Source organism: Eubalaena glacialis, chromosome 3, assembly GCF_028564815.1.
Source record: "Eubalaena glacialis isolate mEubGla1 chromosome 3, mEubGla1.1.hap2.+ XY, whole genome shotgun sequence".
Taxonomy (NCBI): domain Eukaryota; kingdom Metazoa; phylum Chordata; class Mammalia; order Artiodactyla; family Balaenidae; genus Eubalaena; species Eubalaena glacialis.
Genome location: NC_083718.1, coordinates 190,766,561 through 190,787,519, shown reverse-complemented (window position 1 = coordinate 190,787,519; position 20,959 = coordinate 190,766,561). Strand labels below are relative to the sequence as shown.

The 20,959-nt window shown below is 52.0% G+C and overlaps 2 protein-coding genes across 2 annotated transcripts in view; both read right to left on the bottom strand.

Annotated features, from left to right (window-relative positions):
• The window catches only part of CHD5 (chromodomain helicase DNA binding protein 5), a 61,267-nt gene extending 56,582 nt beyond the window's left edge, over window positions 1-4,685 (bottom strand). Inside the window, exon 1 of the mRNA XM_061187159.1 lies at window positions 4,607-4,685. Within this exon, the coding sequence (XP_061043142.1) occupies window positions 4,607-4,685 (79 nt within the window). The remainder of the gene's footprint in view (window positions 1-4,606) is intronic.
• Window positions 4,686-10,908: 6,223 nt separating this feature from the next.
• On the bottom strand, window positions 10,909-17,334 carry RPL22 (ribosomal protein L22). Its single transcript, XM_061187156.1, has 4 exons — window positions 17,252-17,334; window positions 15,338-15,442; window positions 13,340-13,464; window positions 10,909-11,110 (listed from the first exon to the last, which is right to left on the bottom strand). Exons 1-4 carry the CDS (start codon window positions 17,261-17,263, stop codon window positions 10,966-10,968), a joined length of 387 nt encoding a protein of 128 aa, XP_061043139.1. The 5' UTR covers window positions 17,264-17,334; the 3' UTR covers window positions 10,909-10,965.
• Between the last annotated feature and the right edge of the window lie 3,625 nt (window positions 17,335-20,959).

Sequence of the window (20,959 nt, the reverse complement as noted above, 5' to 3'; positions counted from 1 at the left end):
AAGGGACTGGGGCCGAAAAGAGTGAGGATGGAGGAGGCTGGGGGCCCAGAGCACTGACGGGGAAAAGGAGGAAAGAGAGGCCAGGAGGGAGGGGACGGGGACAATAGAGGGAAAGAGAGGGACAGCCAGACAGACAGAGAGAGAGAAGCAAGGACTCGGGGAAGACAGCCTGACAGACTTGGAGACAGACAGACAAAGGGATAGACATGGGGAAAGAGTGAGTGAGAATAAGAACAGGAAGAGGGAAATAAGGACAAGCCAAAGAGATAAGGCAGGAAGTCTCAAAAGTTTTACCTGCAAAAACCCCAGAAAGTCAGACACCGCGTACTGTGTTCAATACTCGCTCAGAGAAGACATGCAAGAAATCTATGCTGGGTGGGTGAGTGGATGGATGGATAGACAAATGGATGATGGATGGATGGACAGATAGATGAATGGACCGATGGATGGATGGATGGACTGGACAGATAAATAAATGGATGGATGGAGACTGGTTAAGATGGATGGATGGAAGGAAGAAAGGAAAGAAGGGAGGGAGGGAGGGAGGAAGGAAGGAAGGAAGGAAAGGTGGACTGGACAGATAAATAAATGGATGGGTGGATGGATGGATGAAAGGAAGGAAGGATGGATGGATGGACAGATAAATAAATGGATGGGTGGATGGATGGATGGACAGATAAATAAATGGATGGGTGGATGGATGGATGATGGGTCAGTGGATGGATGGATGGGAGGAAGGAAGGACTGGACAGATTAAATAAATGGATGGGTGGGTGGGTGGATGTTTGGATGGATGATGAATGGGTAGGATGGCTGGCCAGTGTATGGTGGGTGTACTGGTTGGTTCTGCGGTTGGATGGGTAGATGTTCTGGTGGGAGGGTGGATACATGGGTGGGTGGATTAACAAGTGGGTGGGTGATTGAATGAACTGATGAAATGATAAATCAATTTAGAATGCGGTGACTATCCCACAGGCCAAGCCACTGGGCAAAGTGTGCTAACCACTTTACCTCCCTCCTCTCAGCAAAAAGTATTAAATATGATCAGGCTCCCTGGGATGCCCCAAACCCACATTTCCCCAACGTGGGGGGAGCAAACTAAGAAGGCACAGACCTTCAGGAATCATGGCTCTCTCTCCCTCCTGCTCCCTGGGCCCACAGAAGCCTAGATGGGCTAGGGGGACCTGGGCCAGTCAAGTGCCAGAGTGGTCACACTGTCTGGCCTGGAGAGAAGACGGGCTCACCAGCTCTAGGAAACCCACCCCTCTGTGTGGGATTGAGGAAGGGCTGGGCCTACAAGGCAGGGAAAAGGCCTGGGATGCTGAGGCCCTCTCCTCCCTCCTTCGCTCCAGCCCCTCTGGCCCAGGCTCCCAGCCCCCCAGCTTACTGGATGAGGGTGCATGTCTCAGAAGCATTTCCTTGGGGAAGGCAGGCCAACTGCTCCCCTTGGATGGTGCTAATTATAAGCCACACTTTATTGGGCACCTATTATGTGCCAGGCACTGAGACCTACTTGTTCCACGTGCACCGCCTCATCAGTCCTCATAATAAGCCCTCTATGAGGTAGCTGGCACCACAGCCCATTCCACAAGTGGGGACACTGAGGCAGAGGGACTGGGTAGCTTGCCCAAGATCAGGCCACAAACAAGCAGCAGAGGCGGAGCCACCTGACTCTTGAGCCCTCTCCTGGACTAGCCCTCTGAACGCCCAGGAGAATCTGGCTGGGGTCCCTGAGCCCAAGAGGCAGGCACCTCCCCCCACCCCCGCAAGCAGGCTCACCCACCCGCCTCCATGCCAGAGAGCTGCCCAACCAAAGCCCGGGGGGCAACAAGAACGCTGCTGAGGGGGGTGGTGGACGGGCAGAGTGAAGACAGTAGGCCTGACAAGTACTGAGTCCGCTGCGGCAGATTGAAAACTTAGTGTGACAGCTCCCAGCACACCGGCTCCCCCATCCACAAACTGCCACCTGGTGACCCTACATCCCTGTGGGCCACGGCCACGAGCTCAGGCTGAGGGCTGCAGAGAGGCCGCAGTGGAGGGTAGGGGGCCAGGCGGCCAGCACTTCAGGAGAGACACGAGGCCTAGGCTGAGGCTGTCATCACGTCCAAAGGCCAGGGTGACCCAGGGACCCCCAGCCCTCAGACACTGAGACCACAACCCTCTCTCTAGCGCCCACAGTGCCAGGTGCCGGGCACAGTGGGTGGTCACGGGAGTCACACCCAAGGCGGGAGCCCACGGACACAAGTCAGCTGATGATAATATTCCAGGGAAGTACTGCCAAGAAAATAAAGCATTAAAATGGGCCTGAGAATGACAGGGGTGGGGCTACGCTGGAGCCAGGAGCTGAGACCTAACCGGCAGGAAGGAGGCAGTTGTGAGCCGAGGAAAGCTTGGGTCTGGAAGGGGTCACGGCCAATGCTCAGGGCGGGATGGAGCCTGGGGGGTTCCAGAAGCATCAAGGAGGCCAGAGTGTGAACAAGGAGGTGGGGCTGGAGATGAGGGTGGAATAGAAAAGGGACTTTGCAGTCAGCCCAAGCCGTGGGGGTCCGGGTCCGATTTGTGTTTTCAAAGGTGACCCTGGCTGCTGAGCGGAGCGTGGTCGGTGAGAACTGGTTAGGAGGCTCTAGAGGGGACCAGCTGGAGGGGACAGTGGCTTGGACCAGGGACACAGAGAGGAGCTGGCAGCTTGGGAAGGCTCAGGACATGCTCTGGAGGTGGGAGCCCCTGGCCTCGCTGAAGGACAGGCTGCAGCCTCTGCTCTGCGGGACTTTGGGGGCCTTCCTAGAGGCAAGCCCACCCCCCCCCCACGCCCTGCCCTGGAGTGGCAGGCGCAAGCAGGAGGGAGGAAAGGTGGTGGGCAGGTGACTCAGACCGAGGCCCAAGGGGAGTGAGCTGGGTGCCCGCCAGTCTAGGGGCACCCTGCCTGGCCTCCTCGCCTCCCCACCCTCCGAGCCCTGACACAACCCGGGAGAGCCAGAATGCGTGGGAAAGGGGGACAGGGGACCCCATCAGGGGGTTGGTGAAGTCCCAGAAATAAGCCTGTTCACGCACGTTCAGCTGTCCACTGGCCCCATCAGTGCCACAAAGGGCCACGCCCCGAGCACCACTCACTGAGGAAGCCAGTGACCAGCTTACCAAGGAGCCAGCTCCCTGAGTAGAAAACAGCCATGGGTTTCAGTGCCTGTGCTAGGCCTCTGTGTTCCCTTCCGAGAAATGGGCCTAATTCCCTGGACCCCCAGCACATAACAGTCAACTATTGTCCAAGCAACTCCACCCATGTGTGGCCACCTCACCCCCACTCCCCTCACCCCAGCAGGCTCTTTGCAAACTTGGCTGCACTGTCTGAAAGGCAAGGTGAGGCCCCAGTCACCCTGTTAAAGCAAGCAAACAAGTGGGGAGGGGGGAGGAGACCCCCAGTGGGCATGGCCACCTGGTGGGAAGCCCCTCACTAGGAGAGGCAGAGCAGCGAGGAGCTGCCGCCCCTGGGTCCTCCCCTTCTCACCTCCTGCACACAGGAGTTAAGGTGCCAATCTGTGGCATATGTTCCCCCCTGGGGCCAGACAGCCCACTCCAGGGCCAGGGAGGGCTCCGGCACCGCCCACAAGTCCCTCAGGTGCCCAGCAGGGGCCATGACTCGGTGCGGGGAAGCTGCGATGTGACAGAGTCCCCCAGAAGGGAAGGAGGAAGGCTGGTTGACAGGGTGAGGCCCTGCCCAGCTGTGCCAGGAGGAGAAACGTCCCAAACAAACGGTGAGCAGTTAAGAAAAGAATGATGCCGCAAGGCTACCCCTGACCCACAAGCCCTCTTTCTGTTGAATTCTGGAGAGGGGTGGCAAGGGCAGGGGCGGTGGCCCTGCGAGTCAGGCCCGGAGCCAAAGCAGGGTGGGCTGGGAACGCCACTAGCCGGGCGACCGCGGGCTGGAGGCGCCGGCCGGCGCTAGGGCGCGCCAGGAAGACGCCGGCGGCCCGGGCAAAGTGCTTGGGAGCGGCAGTCACGGCACCCGGCGGCCGCGGAAGGGGAGCGGGAGTCCGAGCCCGCGCGCCTCAGCCCGGAGCTTTCGTGGGCCCGGAGGGAAGCCGCCCCAGCCAGGGCGCTCGCCCTGTCCCCTAGTACGTCCCGTCCTCCGCCCGCTCCGGGCCCCACCCAGCCCACCCTGGGGCCGAGATCGGCCGGGTCCGGGTATCTGGTCCCGCCGGCCCCCGCCCGTCCCCGCGAGGCCAGGGGTGCGCGGCGCGGGGCGAGAGCGCCGAGTGCGCGGCACCAGCAGCCGAGCGCGATTCCCGCCCCCTTCAAGGGCACGCGGGCTGACCCCCGCGACGCCGCGCCCCCTCCCCGCTTCGGGCGCCCGGCGGAGGCCACCCGCGGTCCTCCGCCCGCGCCGCGGCCAGGGTGGTCCCCATCGCACCCGCCCTTGGCGGCCCGCGCGCCGCGCCCCGCCGCTCGCCCAGCCCCGCGCCCTTGGCCGCGCGGCGCCAGCAAGGCGGGAACGCAGCCCGGCGCCCCCTCCCGCGCGCCGCCAGCGCCGCCCGCGAGGTCCGGCCCCGGGGCCCCGCCGGTCGCCTCGCCCCCCGCCGCCCGCCCCGGGCGCAGCCGGCGCCCCGCTCACCTGACATCTCGTCCTCGTTCTCCATCTCGTCCGCGAACAGCCGCGGCAGCTCCTCCTCGGTGCCCAGCGGGCCCCGCATGCCCGGCGCGGGGGGGAGGGGAGGTGGGCGCCCCCCCACCCGCCGGGCGCGGTGCCAGCCTTAACCCGTGCGCTGCCGGACGGGCGCGCACGGCGGGCGAGGCGGCCTCGGCGAGAAGATGGCGGCCGCCTGCCCCCCCACCCCCCCAAACCTCCACCCCCCCGTCTCGACCCCCTTCCTCTCGGCCGTCTTCGCCCCGCTCCCCGCAAAGCCCGGGCTGCTCCGCCCACCGCGCCCCGCAGCCTGAGTCCCGCAGCCGACCGAGGTGGCGGCGGCAGCGCTGGCTGCACGGCAGCAAGGCGGGGGGGGGGGGGGGGGGGCGGGGGACGGGGGGGCGGGGGGGGGCGGCACACATGCCCGGATTGTGACGTCCAGTCTCGTTGCTGTGGCAACCCCATCCCATCGTTCCGGCAGCGCGACTAGTTAACAGCAGAGAACAAGTTGGGGGGACTAGTCCTGAGCCTCTGGGTGCGGGGTGGGGAGAGGGCGCTCCGGCAGGGGGAGCCATCGAGGCGACCATGCGCCCGGGGACCCGACGGCCGAGCTGGCAGCTGGGACTTGGGTGGGCCGGGCCCGGTGGGAGGCGGGGAAACGCCGGCCCGCGCACCCCCGGCAGGGCCCAATGCCGCTGCCGCCCCCGCCCGGGAAGGGTCCCCAAGGGCGCGGAGGCGGGGTCCCCGGGGCAGCGGGCAGCGGGCTCCCGTACTCCGCTCACACGCGCCGAGACCCTGGTCGCCCCGCACCGGCCACAACACGCTTCTAATCCCCTTTCCAAAGAGGATTCGAAGAAAAATGCGTTCCGCACTTGGGAAGGGGCCGCTCTGGAGACAGTGGGTCTGATTCCTCCAGAAAAATCTGTACAGGCTGGCTCCTCCCTCACCCCATCGCGCCCCGCTCCCACCGCCCACGTGCCCACTTCCAAAACGCCCCTCCAGGCGGGGTCCGCTTTAAACACATCCAGACCCCCGGGGGTGATGCGGCTCTGCGTTCTTTGTGCCCAAAACTCCCGCGCGGAGCGGGAAGGAACCGCGCCGCCAGCCCTCGGTTGTTAAAGGTGAAGATGGAGGCCAAAGCCCTCGGGAGCAAGACTAGAATTTTAAATAAGCACCACCAGTCTCGGCTGCAGCAAGTCTTCAAGCTACGCTAAGAACGCAGAAGTTTCAGGGGCCGGCTTTCTAACCCTAGAAGAGCCCGGAAAGGGAGGGCACCCTCACCTCACTGCCTGGGGCCAGACACGTTTGGGGGAAGCCGCTGGAGGCCCAGTCACGCCAAGGACCCTCAAGATCTACCTGACTTGGGAAGCCCAAAGCAGCCAGGAGGAGGTTTCCTCTCTGGCACCCACCCCTCTGGTATTGGCTGAGTACCCCGCTCCATCCAGGTGGGCATTCACCTATCTGTTTCACCAGTACCCGAGCCACTGGCATCACCAGCAGGGCTCTTCCTTCCTGGGGACTTTGAGGAACCAGGAGAGTTGTGGGTGCTTGGCAAGGGCCCCTAGTGCAAGACCTCTTGGGGAGGTGGCCACAACCCACTCCACAGTGAGTCCAAGCTGTGACCTGAAGGTGATGGATGGCATGGGGAAAGCTGGAAAAACATGCAGCACATTTTTCCTCCCCCTTCTGACCTAATGAAATGCCAGCAAGCCCCAAACCAAAGCTCCTCTTCAGTCATGCCTGGGAGAGAACAGTTCTGTCCAGCCTCCCAGAAAAAGTGCAGGGCGCTGGGAATCCCATCTCCTGGATCACTTTTAAACCACATTAGGAGAGATGTTGAATCTGCCCCAAGCAGGTGGCCTGCGAGGGCCAAGGGAAGGGCAGCAGGGAAGCGGACTAAGAAAGCAAGGGATCCTCCTGGCCTGAAGCTGTATTTCACCTCCTGGGCATGTAGCTGAGGGAACCTCAACCACTGAGGCTTTAGCAGGCCTGCATTTTCCCTGGCAAGGCTGCCTTCCTCTTTCCAGACTTCCTGTCTTCCTGAATGTTAACCAGGAAAAGACCCTAAGCACCACCAGACTGCCCACCCCAGTCCCCAGCCCTGCCCCCAACCCCTCCCACATGGTGGAATGAGTTCAGGACACTTCCACAGGTCCCCTGTCCCACTTCAGAGAAACTGTGACCTACAGCATTTCCCATCACCAGAGAGCCCACCACACACGCACCATTAACCTTGGCTCCACCTCCCAAGGTGAGGTTAAGTCAGACATCATTCAACGAAGAACAGTTCCAACTGCTTAATTTGGCAAATTAGAGTCGAGATGTTTATCACTCATAATCCTCTCCCCGTCCTTGTTCTTGCGATGGCTGCAGCTAGGTAACATTACTTAATGACCAAAAGCAAAGCAAAACAGAAACTGGAAGGGCAGAAACAAATGGATTTTTGCCTAGAAATCTCTAGTAATATTTAAAGGAGAGCGTTGATTACTGTTAAACTATTAAATATGCATTTTAATAACAATGGGCCAAAAATGACTGCTGTTAAAAACAAGCCCCCCCCAAAAAAAAAAAGCCCCAAAAGGTGAAAATTCGATAAACTCTGCAGTTCCAAGAGGAAGCCTGTCATTAAGGTAACAGTTTCACGAGACATGATTCTCGGATTTGCTGATCACAAGCTTGTAACTACACCTCAGTGACAATTCAAAATCAAAATATTTTAGGGCTTCCCTGGTGGCGCAGTGGTTAAGAATCTGCCTGCCAATGCAGGGGACATGGGTTCAAGCCCTGGTCCGGGAATATCCCACATGCCGCGGAGCAACTAAGCCCGTGCGCCACAACTACTGAGCCTGCGCTCTAGAGCCCGTAAGCCACAACTACTGAGCCCACGTGCCACAACTACTGAAGCCCGCGCGCCTAGAGCCCATGCTCCGCAACAATAGAAGCCACCGCAATGAGAAGCCCCCGCACCGCAACGAAGAGTAGCTCCCGTTCGACGCAACTAGAGAAAGCCCGCACGCAGCAACAAAGACCCAACACAGCCAAAAATAAATAAAATCAAAATATTTTAGAACGGACCTAGAGATTGTCATACTGAGGGAAGTCAGTCAGACAGACAAATATCATATCGCTTATATGTGGAATCTAAAAAAATGGTACAAATGAACATTACAAAAGAGAAATAAAGTCACAGATGTAGAACACAAACTTATGGTTACCAAGAGGGAAGGGGGGGGATAAATTGGGAGACTGGGATTGACACACTACTATATATAAAATAGATAACTAATAAGAACCTACTGTATAGCACAGGGAACTCTACTCAATACTCTGTAATGACCTATATGGGAAAAGAATCTAAAAAAGTGGATACGTGTATAGGTATAACTGAATCACGTGGCTGTACAGCAGAAACTAACGTAACATTGTAAATAAACTATACTCCAATAAAAATTCATTTAAAAAATCAAACTATTTTTAAAAATATATTGGCTCTGTCCAAGGTTACCAAGCAGAAGCCTGTCCCCTTGGTACTCCCAAATCTGTAGTTGTCTCTTGTCAGGGACCCACCTCCTAGGGATGTGCCCCCCTCACAGGAAGGGGCCCGCACAGGGCCCTGCTTACAGCCTTGTGAAGTTTGGGGGTAAGTCAGCAGAAGGGCCAGGCAGCAAGAGGAAGGAGAGCCAGCTTCCAGGCTCCCCTGAGCGTGTCAGTGATGGACCAGGGGACCATTATCACCTTACTGGGGTCCTGCTCACCTTCCAAGAAACCAAGAGACGCCTAAAAAGGCTGAGGTCTAAATACCCCAAAACATTCTGTAATTTTGACCAACTGTCTTAAAATATATTTGATGTGATCAAACTCTCCCACTTTCCCCCGTCTGTGACACCAATGTTTCCGAACACCTCTGTGCTAGGCACCACTTACCAGCCAGCACTGGTCTATTTCACCACGTGGCTCATCCCGAAATGCTAGGAGGATGGCACTACTCAAAAAAGCACACCTTCACCACTGAAAAAGCCACAGAAGGGGGTAGCGGGGGCTTTTGAAAGGAAAACAACAAATGTAAACCTCAGATGAGAGATGGTGTTGACCCAGCCAAGGGTGAGGCCATGCTGGATGTGGAGTCAGCTGAGAACAAGGCTGCAGCAAGTTCCTATTTCACTACCTTTATGCACTTAAATCTCAGCTTGAAACGCTCCAAGACCCAGTCTCTTCCTGTGCCTTGATCAGGCAGGTGAAATGGGTCTAAACTGTGGCTCGGGCACAGCTGGGATAATGGGTGCCATGTAATTCAAGTTCACATCACATATCCATCAGAAAAAGTCATGTGTTTGCAAAGTTATTCTCCGGCTCTGGGTCTGAAGAAATTCTACATGAAGAGGTCGGTTATAAGTCAACTCCAGAACCTGAGGCACCCCGGCATAACTAGGGTGAAGAAAGTGGGAATAAAAGACATGTTCTTCTCAAACTTAATAAAGTCCAAGGTCATTGTTGGTACAGCAATTCATCAGTGAGGACAAACAACCAATTTATTGTTGCTAAACAGATTAACATGCCAATCATTTAAAAAAAAAAAAAAAAAAGCCTTGTACAATAATAGTAGCCATGCGTTAGCCACTTTAATATAAAATGTCATCAAAAGTCAAAATACAAGAGTTCAAAAGGCATAGAAAAACCAAGAAGTTTCAATTTTATTACAAGTTTTAAATTCTGGGAATAGTTTTAAAAACAAAAAAACTTATATGCTAATTTCAGCCCAGGGCTAATTTTTTTACAACCGAACTAAGAATTACTACAAGGGAACATCAATGCAACAAACAAGTAAAATTTGCAAACCCAAGTCACAAACTTGCTAACAAAGTTAATAATCATGGTAATGGACAGCACCAAAGAGCAACTGATGCCTCAGTTAAATTTGAAAGAAACACTGCCTTCTCAAGGGCAGAGAAACATGCAAACAATTCTGCTTCAAGAAATTTGCATAGAAATAGAAAATGCTAGAGCCTTTACCACAAATGAAATTACGAAGCCTCAACATGTTAAATTCAACCCAAGGAGCACCAAATGTTAAACTGGAGCCAAGGTATGACTCAAAACATTTAATTTCCAGCTATGCAACTAGCAAGATCACAAGAATTTCAGGTGTGGAAAGGCACCCTAGGCAAGCTCTTGAAAGACATGAATTTGATACAATGTAATCTTAAGACAACGCAGATATTCCTGTAAAATTTAAATTTTAGAGCGCACCATAAGGCATCAGGGTCTCTTCTCAAAGTCACTCTTGACATTGTCAGCAACAATCACATCTTTATGATCTCATTAATGACCTTTCACAGATCTCTAGCCTCTACACATAAGGCAGAACCCCCAATATCGTGGGAAGCCCTTTCAGTCTGGCCCTGCTTAATGTGTTTGTAGAATGACTTTTAAGCCCAGCCGTGGCCTAAATGGTGTGAAAGGGACTACTCCCTGGGCATCTCAACACTTCTCTTCACCCTGTCTCCCACGCCCCTCTCTTTCACACCTGCCCCCGTGGTAAGACTCCAGAACTCTGGGATTCTGATCTTGACCCCAGGGAACCTCACCGACACCCACCTTTGGAAGCTCCACTATTCCTCATCTCCAGCTCCCCCTGGTGGGGTTCAAAGTGACAGCTTGGTGCAAAGACTTGTAGAAACAATGATTATTTACAAATTCGTATTTTGTAGACCTTTCCTTAATTGAACACCTGCGACTTTTACCGTCGCTCTCCAGACCCTTTCCCGAGGGGTAGTAGAATATGCGAAGCAACAGGACATTTTATTTCTACGGGAAGAAAAAGGATTAACATACATAGTAACCGTGTGCGTCAAGAGTAATTTGTAATCAGAAAATGAAAAGACAAAATGCCCCAGAAGCCTGCATTTTATCGACACTGCCACTTTCCCAAAATAAGAACCTCAGAAACAAGTCACTGGATCTGCTTTCAGTGAATCAGGAGTTCCCACATTTGTATTCCTCAGTCTTTGAGAAAAGTACCAGATGAAACTGACCCACCTCTTTTTGGGTAAAATAGTAACTAACTGAACTCACATCTCCACGCCCTCATCCACCTGTTCAATGTCAAACAGTAGTCAGTTCCTTCGAAGGAGACTTATCCATTTTGGTATTTCTACCAAAAGAATTGAAATTTTCAAGCAGAAAAAAAGTTTAATTACAAGTAAGTGAGTGGCAGCCCAAGTGAAGCCCTTTTACTATGATTTCCAATTTTCTGTTCAATCCACACTGCAGAGATACAAGGAAAGCCACCATTTTGTTTCCTAAATTTTATTTAAGAATTCATACAAAATACTCCAGATAACTGAGTTTCAATCCTCATCTTCCTCCTCTTCTTCATCTTGATTAATCTGGAAGTAACGTAATTCGTAACTTTCTTTGCTGTTAGCAACTACGCGTAACCAATCACGGAGATTATTCTTCTTCAAATATTTTTTGGTGAGATATTTCAAATACCTGCAGAGAAAGAACACTTCAGAACTGCACCAGATACAAGGCCTTCTTACATTCTGAAACACTGTAACGTTTATGAAACCCCTGCATTCATAGTCATTACAATTGAAGGTGTTTTCCCATGGTTCAAAAATGGCAAAGATAGGCAAATATTATACCCAGCCAAGGCTCTAACGAGGATAAACATCAGTCACATTTCATCTAACCTGGACATAAAAATGAGAACAGATTAAGATGGGACTGCTGTCCATGAAACAATAGCCCTCACCTATAAAATGGTTTTTAGCGACCACTAGGGAAAGAGATCAAGGTAGTACTTCGGCAATTAAGCACACAATCTTAGTACCTTTTATTGAGAAACCGCTGGATTTCCAATGAGCTCCCAGTACCTCACCTCACTGACTGAAACCTGCCATTGAGGTTGCTGGGTTACTGGGACCGGGGCTGAGGGCCGGGGCGCACACACGCTCACTCCTGCTGCGTGACGCTCATCTCCCCACGCCCCCCCCCCCCCCGGCAAACGCCCTGACTGCGACTCTGCACTGAGAGCACTTGGCCTCTCTAGTCCATCCACCCAGCGGCTGCCTCGGCCTGAGCGAGCTCAGCAGCCAACCCTGCCCAGCACTGTCAGCAAACTCTGTTCACCTAAAGGCAGCGATGCCTCTCGTGCTCAAAAGAAAGCCCGCAATCCTGTTTCTTCTCTCAGCTGTCTGCTTATGAGGCCCTGAGGTTTATCTATTCTGGCATCTTCCCAAAGCCATAAAGAGGAACAGAATGCCCAGCAAACCCACCACTGGGCAAATTAACCTTTCCAGACCTCAGATTCGCCCTCTGTAAAATAGGACTCATGATACTTAGCATCTCTTCAGACTGGTACAAGGAGTAAATGAGATGCACGGGCAAACTGTGGCACTTTAGCCAGGACCCAAACATTAACAAACCAACAAACTCAACACCTCCGAGAAATGAACACTGTTCAACTGTCTTACTTACGCCAATAAAGCAATCTTCACAAAGATGTGAAGATCTCAGTTCAATTCTACCCACTTTCCCTACATAAAAATAAATCAGTTTGTTAGTTTCATCTAAAAAGTATTCTTTTTTTTCCATTTATTTCTACTATATTGTATTCAGGTGAGGTGGTTAATTCAAAAGTTTAGGTGGTTTGAGTATTCTAATAGAATGTTGGGGGAAGCTAGGTTAAAAGCGCTTCCCTGAGAGCTCTGCAGAAGCCCAGTGGGGTGGGTGTTAAGCACACCCTGGAGGCCCGCCAGTTGCCCCATCTCTCACTCCATCAAACTGCCTTCTGTACAAATGAAATAACGCAGTCAGGCAGAACAGGAGTAGTTCACTTAGCTTTAAAGTCATCTCTTGACTGTTCTAGTTAAAAATGGAAGCAAAGGGGAATTCCCTGGCGGTCCAGTGGTTAGGACTCGGCGCTTTCACTGCCAAAGGTGCTGGTTCAATCCCTGGTCAGGGAACTAAGATCCCGCAAGCCGCACAGCACGGCCAATAAATATTAATTGATTAATTAAACCCTATTCTTTAAATAAATAAATAAAAATAAAAGCAAAGGCTTAACTATAACCAACTTGTCCTAACACTTCAAACTTCCCACTGTTTGATTCAGTTTGATTAAACGCTCCTAAGAATTATACGCCAGGCTCTGGGCTAGGAGCTAGGTATAAACATGTCCAATTCCTTAGTGACTTGTAACGTGTTTTTAACCTCATTCTCAAAACAGAAGACGTAAATATAGCAGGGCAAGTGAACTGATGTCTCCAACTTAAAAAAATTGGCCCACAGGAATTAACAGAGTGGCTTCAGTCTAAACTGAGATTTCAGATCCCTCACCTAATTACAGTAGCATTTACAGGGGGAAAAAAACCCATAAAATTAAAAATGAAAGCTCTTCAACGTCATCTAGAGGCAAAGGAAGCAATATCTTCACTTTTAAGAACACAGTCTAAGCAAGTCCGAGCATCTTTACTGCTTGAAATACTTTAGCCTGTGAAGAACAAAACTGTAAAAAACTACTAAGAGTTGAATACTTTTAACTACCATAACATTCATCCATTCATTCACCAGCCCCTTACACTGGACACTGCTCCAGAGGTTAACAGAGGTAACCACAGAGCAGATTACTCAAGGTGGAGTAACACTCCTGGCCAAGGTGGGGTGGGAAGCTCAGTGCTAGGATGCAGGCAAGAGACGCTCAGCTCTTTCCCATACCTTTTGGAAAAAGGCACCTCGGAAGTTACAGTGATCTTGCTTTTGCTTCTTTCGATTGTTACAACACCTCCTCCGAGATTCCCAGCTTTTCCATTCACTTTGATTCTTTCCTGAAGAAACTGCTCCTGTAGAAATCATCAAATTGACCAGTTCACCCATCTCATTTTTTTTATACTCCTAACTCTAAGCAAATATAGTTCATTAAATGTTCAATCTTAAAAAAAAAAGGAAAAGAAAAAAGAAAATCTTTGGCAAAAGATCTGAAATCTAGGAACAGCAATTAGAAAATGGTACTATTCAACTGTTTACATATGTAACTGAAAACATCCTAGCATGAACATACGTGACTGCTCCCACACATGGTCAATGTGCCTCTATGCCATGGAAGGCTCTGACTCCTGGGTCACGGGAAAGAGTAGTCATGAAACCCAGGCCCAAACTTATAAGATACAGGCAACCACAGTGACAAGCAACTTCTGGACCTAAGACATATAAAGCATTGTCCTCTGTGTGATAAGAGAAAATACGTCTTCAATCCAGCAGAAGGAACAAAAACATACAGCGACCAAAACAATTACAGATCTGCTGAGGGGCCACGTGCACCATCACCAAACAGCAGAAGGCACAGTGGCCTAGGAGCCCAGAGGTGGACTCTGGGCAAAGCCCCGTGGAAGCCTGGGCTGGTCATTCACTTCCATGGGTTTCAGGAGTCTCCGACCAAAAAGGAGGACTCTTTTTTGGTTTTCTTGCTATTGCAATGATATGAAGTCCCTTCAGCTCCCAACTCCTACAGCCCTCTATTTAAAAACTCCAATACACAATATGTTAACTGGCGACGGGCGGGGGGGAAGAGTGATTACGTCAGAAATCCTGACCTTTGCATCTCAGACTCATAAATGACTCGTGTTTTCTATCCTAAGGAGGCGTCTAGAAGGAAGACAGTCACATACACAGATGAGTACAGAGGGAGGAAGGGAGAAGGGAATAATGCCAGAACAGGGCCATCCCAGACACAAACTGGAAGAAGCCACAAGTTACGAGGGACAAAAGGCCACGGAGAAAAGCAAGAAGTCACTGGCTGGAGAAGGAACTAAGGAGTCAAGTGAAGGACTTTTTGCAGGACAGGCCAGGACACAAAAGGCATCTACAAGAGGGCAGTGAACTACAGGTTACCCAAATTCCACACTTTGTAAGTAGTGGCTGTAAGCCAAACTTCTAATTTTTTTATTTGAAAATTATTCTTGTTGTAATATTTATCTTGCAATAGTTGACCTTCTGGAGACTAAAGAGAAAATGTCAATTTAGGGTTCTGTACAATATGTCTGAATTCCCCCAAGCTTGGCTATTGGAGAGGAAAACAGTAAAATGCCAAAACCAAGTTGCAGAGTCAAAAATGTGGCAATGAGGTTAATTATTCTAGACTTATGTGAAATAGAGGAATATTGGGGACTGGGGCCAACATGAGGGTAAAAAATCAGTACAGAGCAAGGCCTGAAAAAAAACCAAGCTCCAATTACAAATCAGCAAGCAAGATATTTTCACGTGAACACTGAAGCTCTGATGCTTAATAAAACAGAAAACTCAAGGAGATGCTGCCATCTGTCCAAGGCCCCAGAGCCAAGCATCAGGTCCAGGTCACAGGCACCCCCTTGGCCCTGAGGGTCAGGGCCCACAGCTTACACTTAGACACACCCAAGTGCAAAGGTGTGCCTGTTTCCTAGTAAATTTTAAGTAAAATCATTTTTGGAAACTGAAGGAGAAGATGATGACGTAGTTCTCTGGCACTGACGTGCTAGAGTGCATCTCCTTTACTCCTCACAACTGCTACACAGGTAAGCAAGGGTTAGAAACAGAACGAGACAAAGCTCCAGGGTCAAACGGTAGAGCCAGAACAGCAGAGTAGCCGGAGCCCGCCAGCAAACATGCTCCAGGAGGTTTTCTCAGCAACAACTCAAAGGGTTCACTACTGCCCAGGGAGGCATCAAGGGTGTAACTTACAAAATTGGCCGCATCCATGATTCCATCTTCTACAGGATGGGTACAGTCAAGAGTAAACTTCAGGACCTGCTTCTTTTTTTTGCCCCCCTTCACCACAAGCTTTTTCTAAGAAAAGTATACAAATGATAACAGAGATGAAGGCATAACCAGTCCAAAAAAAAAAAAAAAAACTCAACAAAAGCAAAACTACTACAATTGTAAAAGTACATGCAAATGCAAAAACCATGAAACTGTGTTCCCCTGCAAAGGCGCCAAGAGTGGAGGCTGGATAATACTCAAGATGCTGCTCTATAAACCTGGGGTCATGCCCTCCTGAAGGGGAAATCATTCTAGCACTCCTGACCCATGTACACTTTCCAGCCTCCCCAGTTTCTATGAGCATGAAGGTCTGTTAGCTTATGAACTACAATAAAATGAACGGCTCCTCTTATTTGCCCTAAAATTTCCAAAATAAAATTAAAGAAATACTCATTCATTTTCTTCCAGGATTAAGACACAGGCATGCACATGCCTTGCGGACCCAAAACAATTTTAATCTGCAATAAATTCGTGTCCTAACTTTCCAGACTCGGGTCCTGATCCAGTTTAGCCGTTTTCCCTTCGTCCTGTCTCATCTACCTTCTCAGAACAGCGACCAGAACCACACATCCTAGCGACCCATCTAACCCCAGCTGGGACAAGGGTAAAACTAAAACTCAGGTTCTAATTATAACATTACTGGCGACAATTTCTGGCCTTTTGACTGATTTAATCTAGCAGTTTCAAACCACTAGTTTAACTACAAGGTTCCAGCCTCTTCACTCTCAGAAAAAACCTTATATGATTCTTCTCCGTCTACAAGTGCAACACCATAAAAAAAGCATTTGGACAACCTACTTACCCGCACTTGCACCTGAAATAGCCTTTCAGAATCTAAAAAGACCTTTCCAAGAACCCATCTTACCTCTCTTCATGTCTCAAAAAACTTCACCTAAAACCTGTTATTAACTGGGTCAATTTTTCAAACATTTAGCTTTCACCAAGTCACTTTTCCTCCCCCCTAACATGTCTTCCTAGTAACAATCAAAAGGGCTGGTTTAAAAATCTAGCCCCGGAAATATACAATCAGCAAATAAAAGACCTGCCAGCAATGGTCTCCATACCTCCCACCATGGTTTTAAACCAAAAGCATACAAATGCCTAGAAGCCTTACAAGCCCACCCAGGCAGAAAAATGGAGAGGAGCCGAAAATGTTCACAAGGGCGTCCCAGCAAAGGAGGAGGGCAGGAAAACTTCCGCCCAGTAACCTGGGAGGAGAACGATCTGCAGCCAGAGTGACGTGGGGGCGCCGCGCGAGGGCCCAGTCCCAGCCTGGCTAAGAGAGAATGGAACTGGGCCCTCACCCGACACCTAAAAGGGGCTGTAGAGCTGCATCCTGAAGCTCTAACTTCCTCCGCAGACGCGAAAGGTTCCTCTAACCCGGGCCTCCCTCTGAAAACAAGCCGGCCAGGCCACCTTCCGTGGACCTTTCCACTGGTCACCGAGGGCGCCGGGTCCCCTCCTTCCCCGCCTTCCGCCCAGGTAACCAGGCCCAGGCCTCGGCTGCCTCAACGCCGGCCGGGCTCCAAGGGCCGCTGACCGACCCAGGCTGCAGTCTCAGGCCCCCAGCTCCCCGCTGGCCGCGCAGGCAGGGGCCCAAGCCCGAGCCGCGGCCTCCGAGAGCCCCGGGTCTGCCCCTCACGCCTCGGGCCGCGGCCTCCTCCGCCCACAACGTGCGGGGCCCGGCGGCCGCCCCAGCCTGCTCCGGCCGGCCTGCTAGCCCGGCCCCGGCGGGATGCTGCAGAGAGCCGTGCACCGCGAGCCAGGCAGGGGCCGGGCCGGCGAGGCCCACGTGCCTCTCCCCAGAGCCGAGGCCTCACACGGAGCCATACTAACCACTGGCGCCATCGCCGCAGCGGAGGCAGAAAAGGAGTTGGGTGAACTACGCAGACGCAAAGAGTCCGCAGCGCGCAGAGCACGCAGGGCTCAGGCCGTACCAATCGCTCTGCCACGCCCCTCGGTCGCCACCATCTCGCCCTGTTCTGTACGCTCGGGGAGCGATTTCTTTTGCCTGAATGCAAAACCTGTCCTCTCACCCGTCCGGAGGATTGTAGGGGGAGCGAGGCCGAGTGGCCTATCCCACTGCGAAGGATCGGAGCGGGGAGCCATGCTAGACTAGCCCAAAGAGAAATGAAGGGGTTCGCTCTACTTTTGAAAGTCTTAGAAAGAAAAAAAAAAATAAGGAAATTCAATAAACCATAAACTACCAGCTACTGGGATGGGAGTCGAACTCACTAACTTGGGGAGGTGAGGCCTAATTTGGGGTCCTAATGCCCGAGAGCACTTGGCTTCTTCCTACCTAAAGCGCCCAGCCTGGAAGCTGGTGCCGGGGGTGGGGGGGACAGGGGGGATGTCTCCCTGCGCTAGCCCTCTTTGCTGCAGTCAGGTACACTCTCCACCACCTCAAGTTCAAGCCGCCCACACTCCGATCATCACCTCCCAGCTTTCCAGCTCTTCCCTTCTAGTTTCCCAATTCCAAACATTCTTCTGCCAGCGCTCCCCAAACTGGCATATAGACAGGAATCACCTGGGAATCCTGTAAAAATGCAGATTCCAATTCAGTGGGTTGCAGTGGCCTGAGACTCTGCATTACTCAAAGCTCCCAGGAGATGCTGCTGCCGCCGGCCCACGGACCAAAGTTGAGTGGCAACGGTCTTCATGCCCAGACCTGCAGTCCATGGACTGGACCACTTTCACCCACTCTCCCCCCGTCGTGTCCTCACCAGTTACAATCACTCACTTGCACACACCCTCCAGCCCCTGTGTGCCCTGTACTCACCTAGCAGAAGCCCAATCCTGGCTCACAGTGGTGGGGGAGGAAACTCCCCATGCTGTCTGGTCTAGGTTTACCCTCAGGCTTACTCTGCCAGTTGACCAAGTTCCAAACCCACCCTGCTGTTCTTTTTTTTTTTAATATAAATGTATTTATTTCATTTATTTATATTTGGCTGCATTGGGTCTTTGTTGCTGCGCGCGGGCTTTCTCTAGTTGCGGTGAGCGGGGGCTACTCTTCCTTGCGGTGCACAAGCTTCTCATTGCGGTGGCTTCTCTTGTTGCAGAGCACGGGCTCTAGGCGCACAGGCTTCTCATTGCGGTGGCTTCTCCTGTTGCAGAGCACGGGCTCTAGGCGCACGGGCTTCAGTAGTTGTGGCACGCGGGCTCAGTAGTTGTGGCGCGCGGGCTTAGTTGCTCCGCGGCATGTGGGATCTTCCCGGACCAGGGCTCAAACCCGTGGCCCGTGCATTGGCAGGAGGATTCCTCACCACTGCACCACCAGGGAAGCCCCCACCCTGCTGTTCTTGACTGCAAACCACGTTTCTGCTTTGCCACCTGCAACCTGGTCAGGTTCTTTCAACGGGGGCCTAGAGGGGAGACTGCAGGCTGGAGAAAGAAGAGACTTCTCCCTGTTTGCTTCCTGCTTGTTCCTGTTCTGTTAGTGTCACCTACTCCTGCTTCTTCATCCTGGTAGCAACAGTTGGAACATTCCAGAAACAGCAGTTGAATACGGTTTGCAGTTATTCCAACGCTTGTAGAACCAGCCTCATTTTCTTCTCCCCAGAAACCCCAGCCCCAGCTGAGCAGCACCCCTTTCTCAGGTATCAGCTTCCTGGGCCCCGTTCTTTAAGTGTCTCCATTTTAATAAGACCACCCTAGGAGTGGTAGCCACTTCTGGCAGTTGCTACCGATCTTTTTTTTTTTTTTTTTTACTATTTATTTATTTTGGCTGCGCCGGATCTTAGTTGCGGCACACGGGCTCATAGTTGTGGCATGCGGTCTTCTTAGTTGCAGCATGTGGACTTCTTAGTTGGGGCATGCATGTGGGATCTACTTCCCCAATCAGGGATTGAACCCAGGCCCTCTGCATTGGGAGCGCGGAGTCAAGTCTTGATACCTAGTTAACAATCCTTAGTGTGCTTCCTCCCGAGTGACACCTCTCCTAACTCTGAGCAAGCCTGGGGGCTGCCTGACAATCCTCTAAGGGACTGTTTCCACACCTCTGGTCAGAATGCCAGCTCCTCGCCCCAAAACCTCCCTCTCAGCTGATGACTTCCATTGCTCTGTTTTTGAAAACATAGAAGCAATCCAAAGAGAGTTTTCAGACACACCTGCCTCCACATCTACCCATCCAGCAACAGCTTTACCCAGCTCTGCCTTTCCTCCTGTTACTGCGGAAGAAGCGTCCTTGCCCCCATCTGAGGTCAACCCAACACTAGTGCATTCGTCTGGCATACTGCCGCCTACTTGAGGACGTCACTCCAAGAGTCCTTGCCCCCCACCCCATGAAATCATCAATGTATCCTTTCTTCTGGATTTTTTTCCATCAGCACTCAACCATTCTTTAACATCTCCCATCTTGGGACTTACTTGGTAGCGCAGTGGTTAAGAATCCGCCTGCCAATGCAGGGGACACGGGTTTCATCCCTGGTCTGGGAAGATCCCACATGCTGTGGAGCAACTAAGCCCGTGCACCACAACTACGGAGCCCGCGCTCTAGAGCCCGTGAGCCACAACTACTGAGCCTGCGTGCTGCAACTACTGAAGCCCACACCCCTAGAGCCCATGCTCCGCAACAAGAGAAGCCACCGCAATGAGAAGCCCACTCACCGCAACAAAGGGTAGCCCCCGCTCACCGCAACTAGAGAAAGCCCGCGCACAGCAACGATGACTCAACGCAGCCAAAAATTAAAAAATAAAATAAAATAAAGATAAAATCCCCCATCTTAAAACAGAAAAAGCAATCTCTCAACCCCCAACATTCCCGGTCACTTACCACCCCTTTTGTCTCCTCTCTACTGTGGACTGAATGTTTGTGTCCCCCCATATTCATAGTTGAAACCCTAGTCTCCAAAGTGATGGTATTTGGAGGTGAGTCCTTTGGGAAGTAATTAGATTTATTGGCGATCATGAGGGTGGGGCTCCATGATGGGACTGGTGCCTTTCTAAGGGAAAGAAGACACATGAGATCTCTCTTGCCACGTGAGCCACAGGGAGAAAGCAGCCGACAACAAGCCAGGAAGAAGGCCCTCCCCAGGAGCCAGAGCTGTTTGCACCTGATCTTAGGCTTCCAGCATCCAGAACTGTGAGAAATTTCTGTTGTTTAAGCCTCCCAGCCTGTGATATTTTTGTTACAGCAGCCTGAACTAGGACAATCTCTTTAACCAGTTTTCTTGCAAGTTTCCTCTGTGTGCTGCCTGCAATTTCTCTCCTCCCATTTCCTGTTGAACCCACTCTGGTGTGGCTCTTGCCCCCTGCCCCCCCAGCCACTAGGACAGCTCTCATCAAGGTCACTAGTGATGTCCCCCTGCTAAGCACTGGGGTCGGGTCCTGGTCCTCCTCTTCCTGCTTCTGTTAGCATCTGACACCACAGGTCACTCCCTCCTCCTTGCTGACCCTTCTTCCCTGGGCCCCCAGGACCTCGGGCTCTCCTGGTTCTCCTCCCACCTCACTGGCTGCTCCTTCTCTGTGTCCTTGCTTCTCCCTCCTCCCTGGACTTGAAGAGCCACAGGGCACAGAGCTCCTCTCATCTTCATCTGCACTTGACCT

What these genes read in the sequence shown, in the direction of transcription:
- RPL22 (XM_061187156.1), bottom strand. An exon ending in TCATGGATGCGGCCAATTTT is followed by an intron (nt 13,465 to 15,337) that starts GTAAGTTACACC and finishes TGATTTCTACAG; the next exon opens with GAGCAGTTTCTTCAGGAAAG. An exon ending in GAGGTGCCTTTTTCCAAAAG is followed by an intron (nt 11,111 to 13,339) that starts GTATGGGAAAGA and finishes CTTTCTCTGCAG; the next exon opens with GTATTTGAAATATCTCACCA.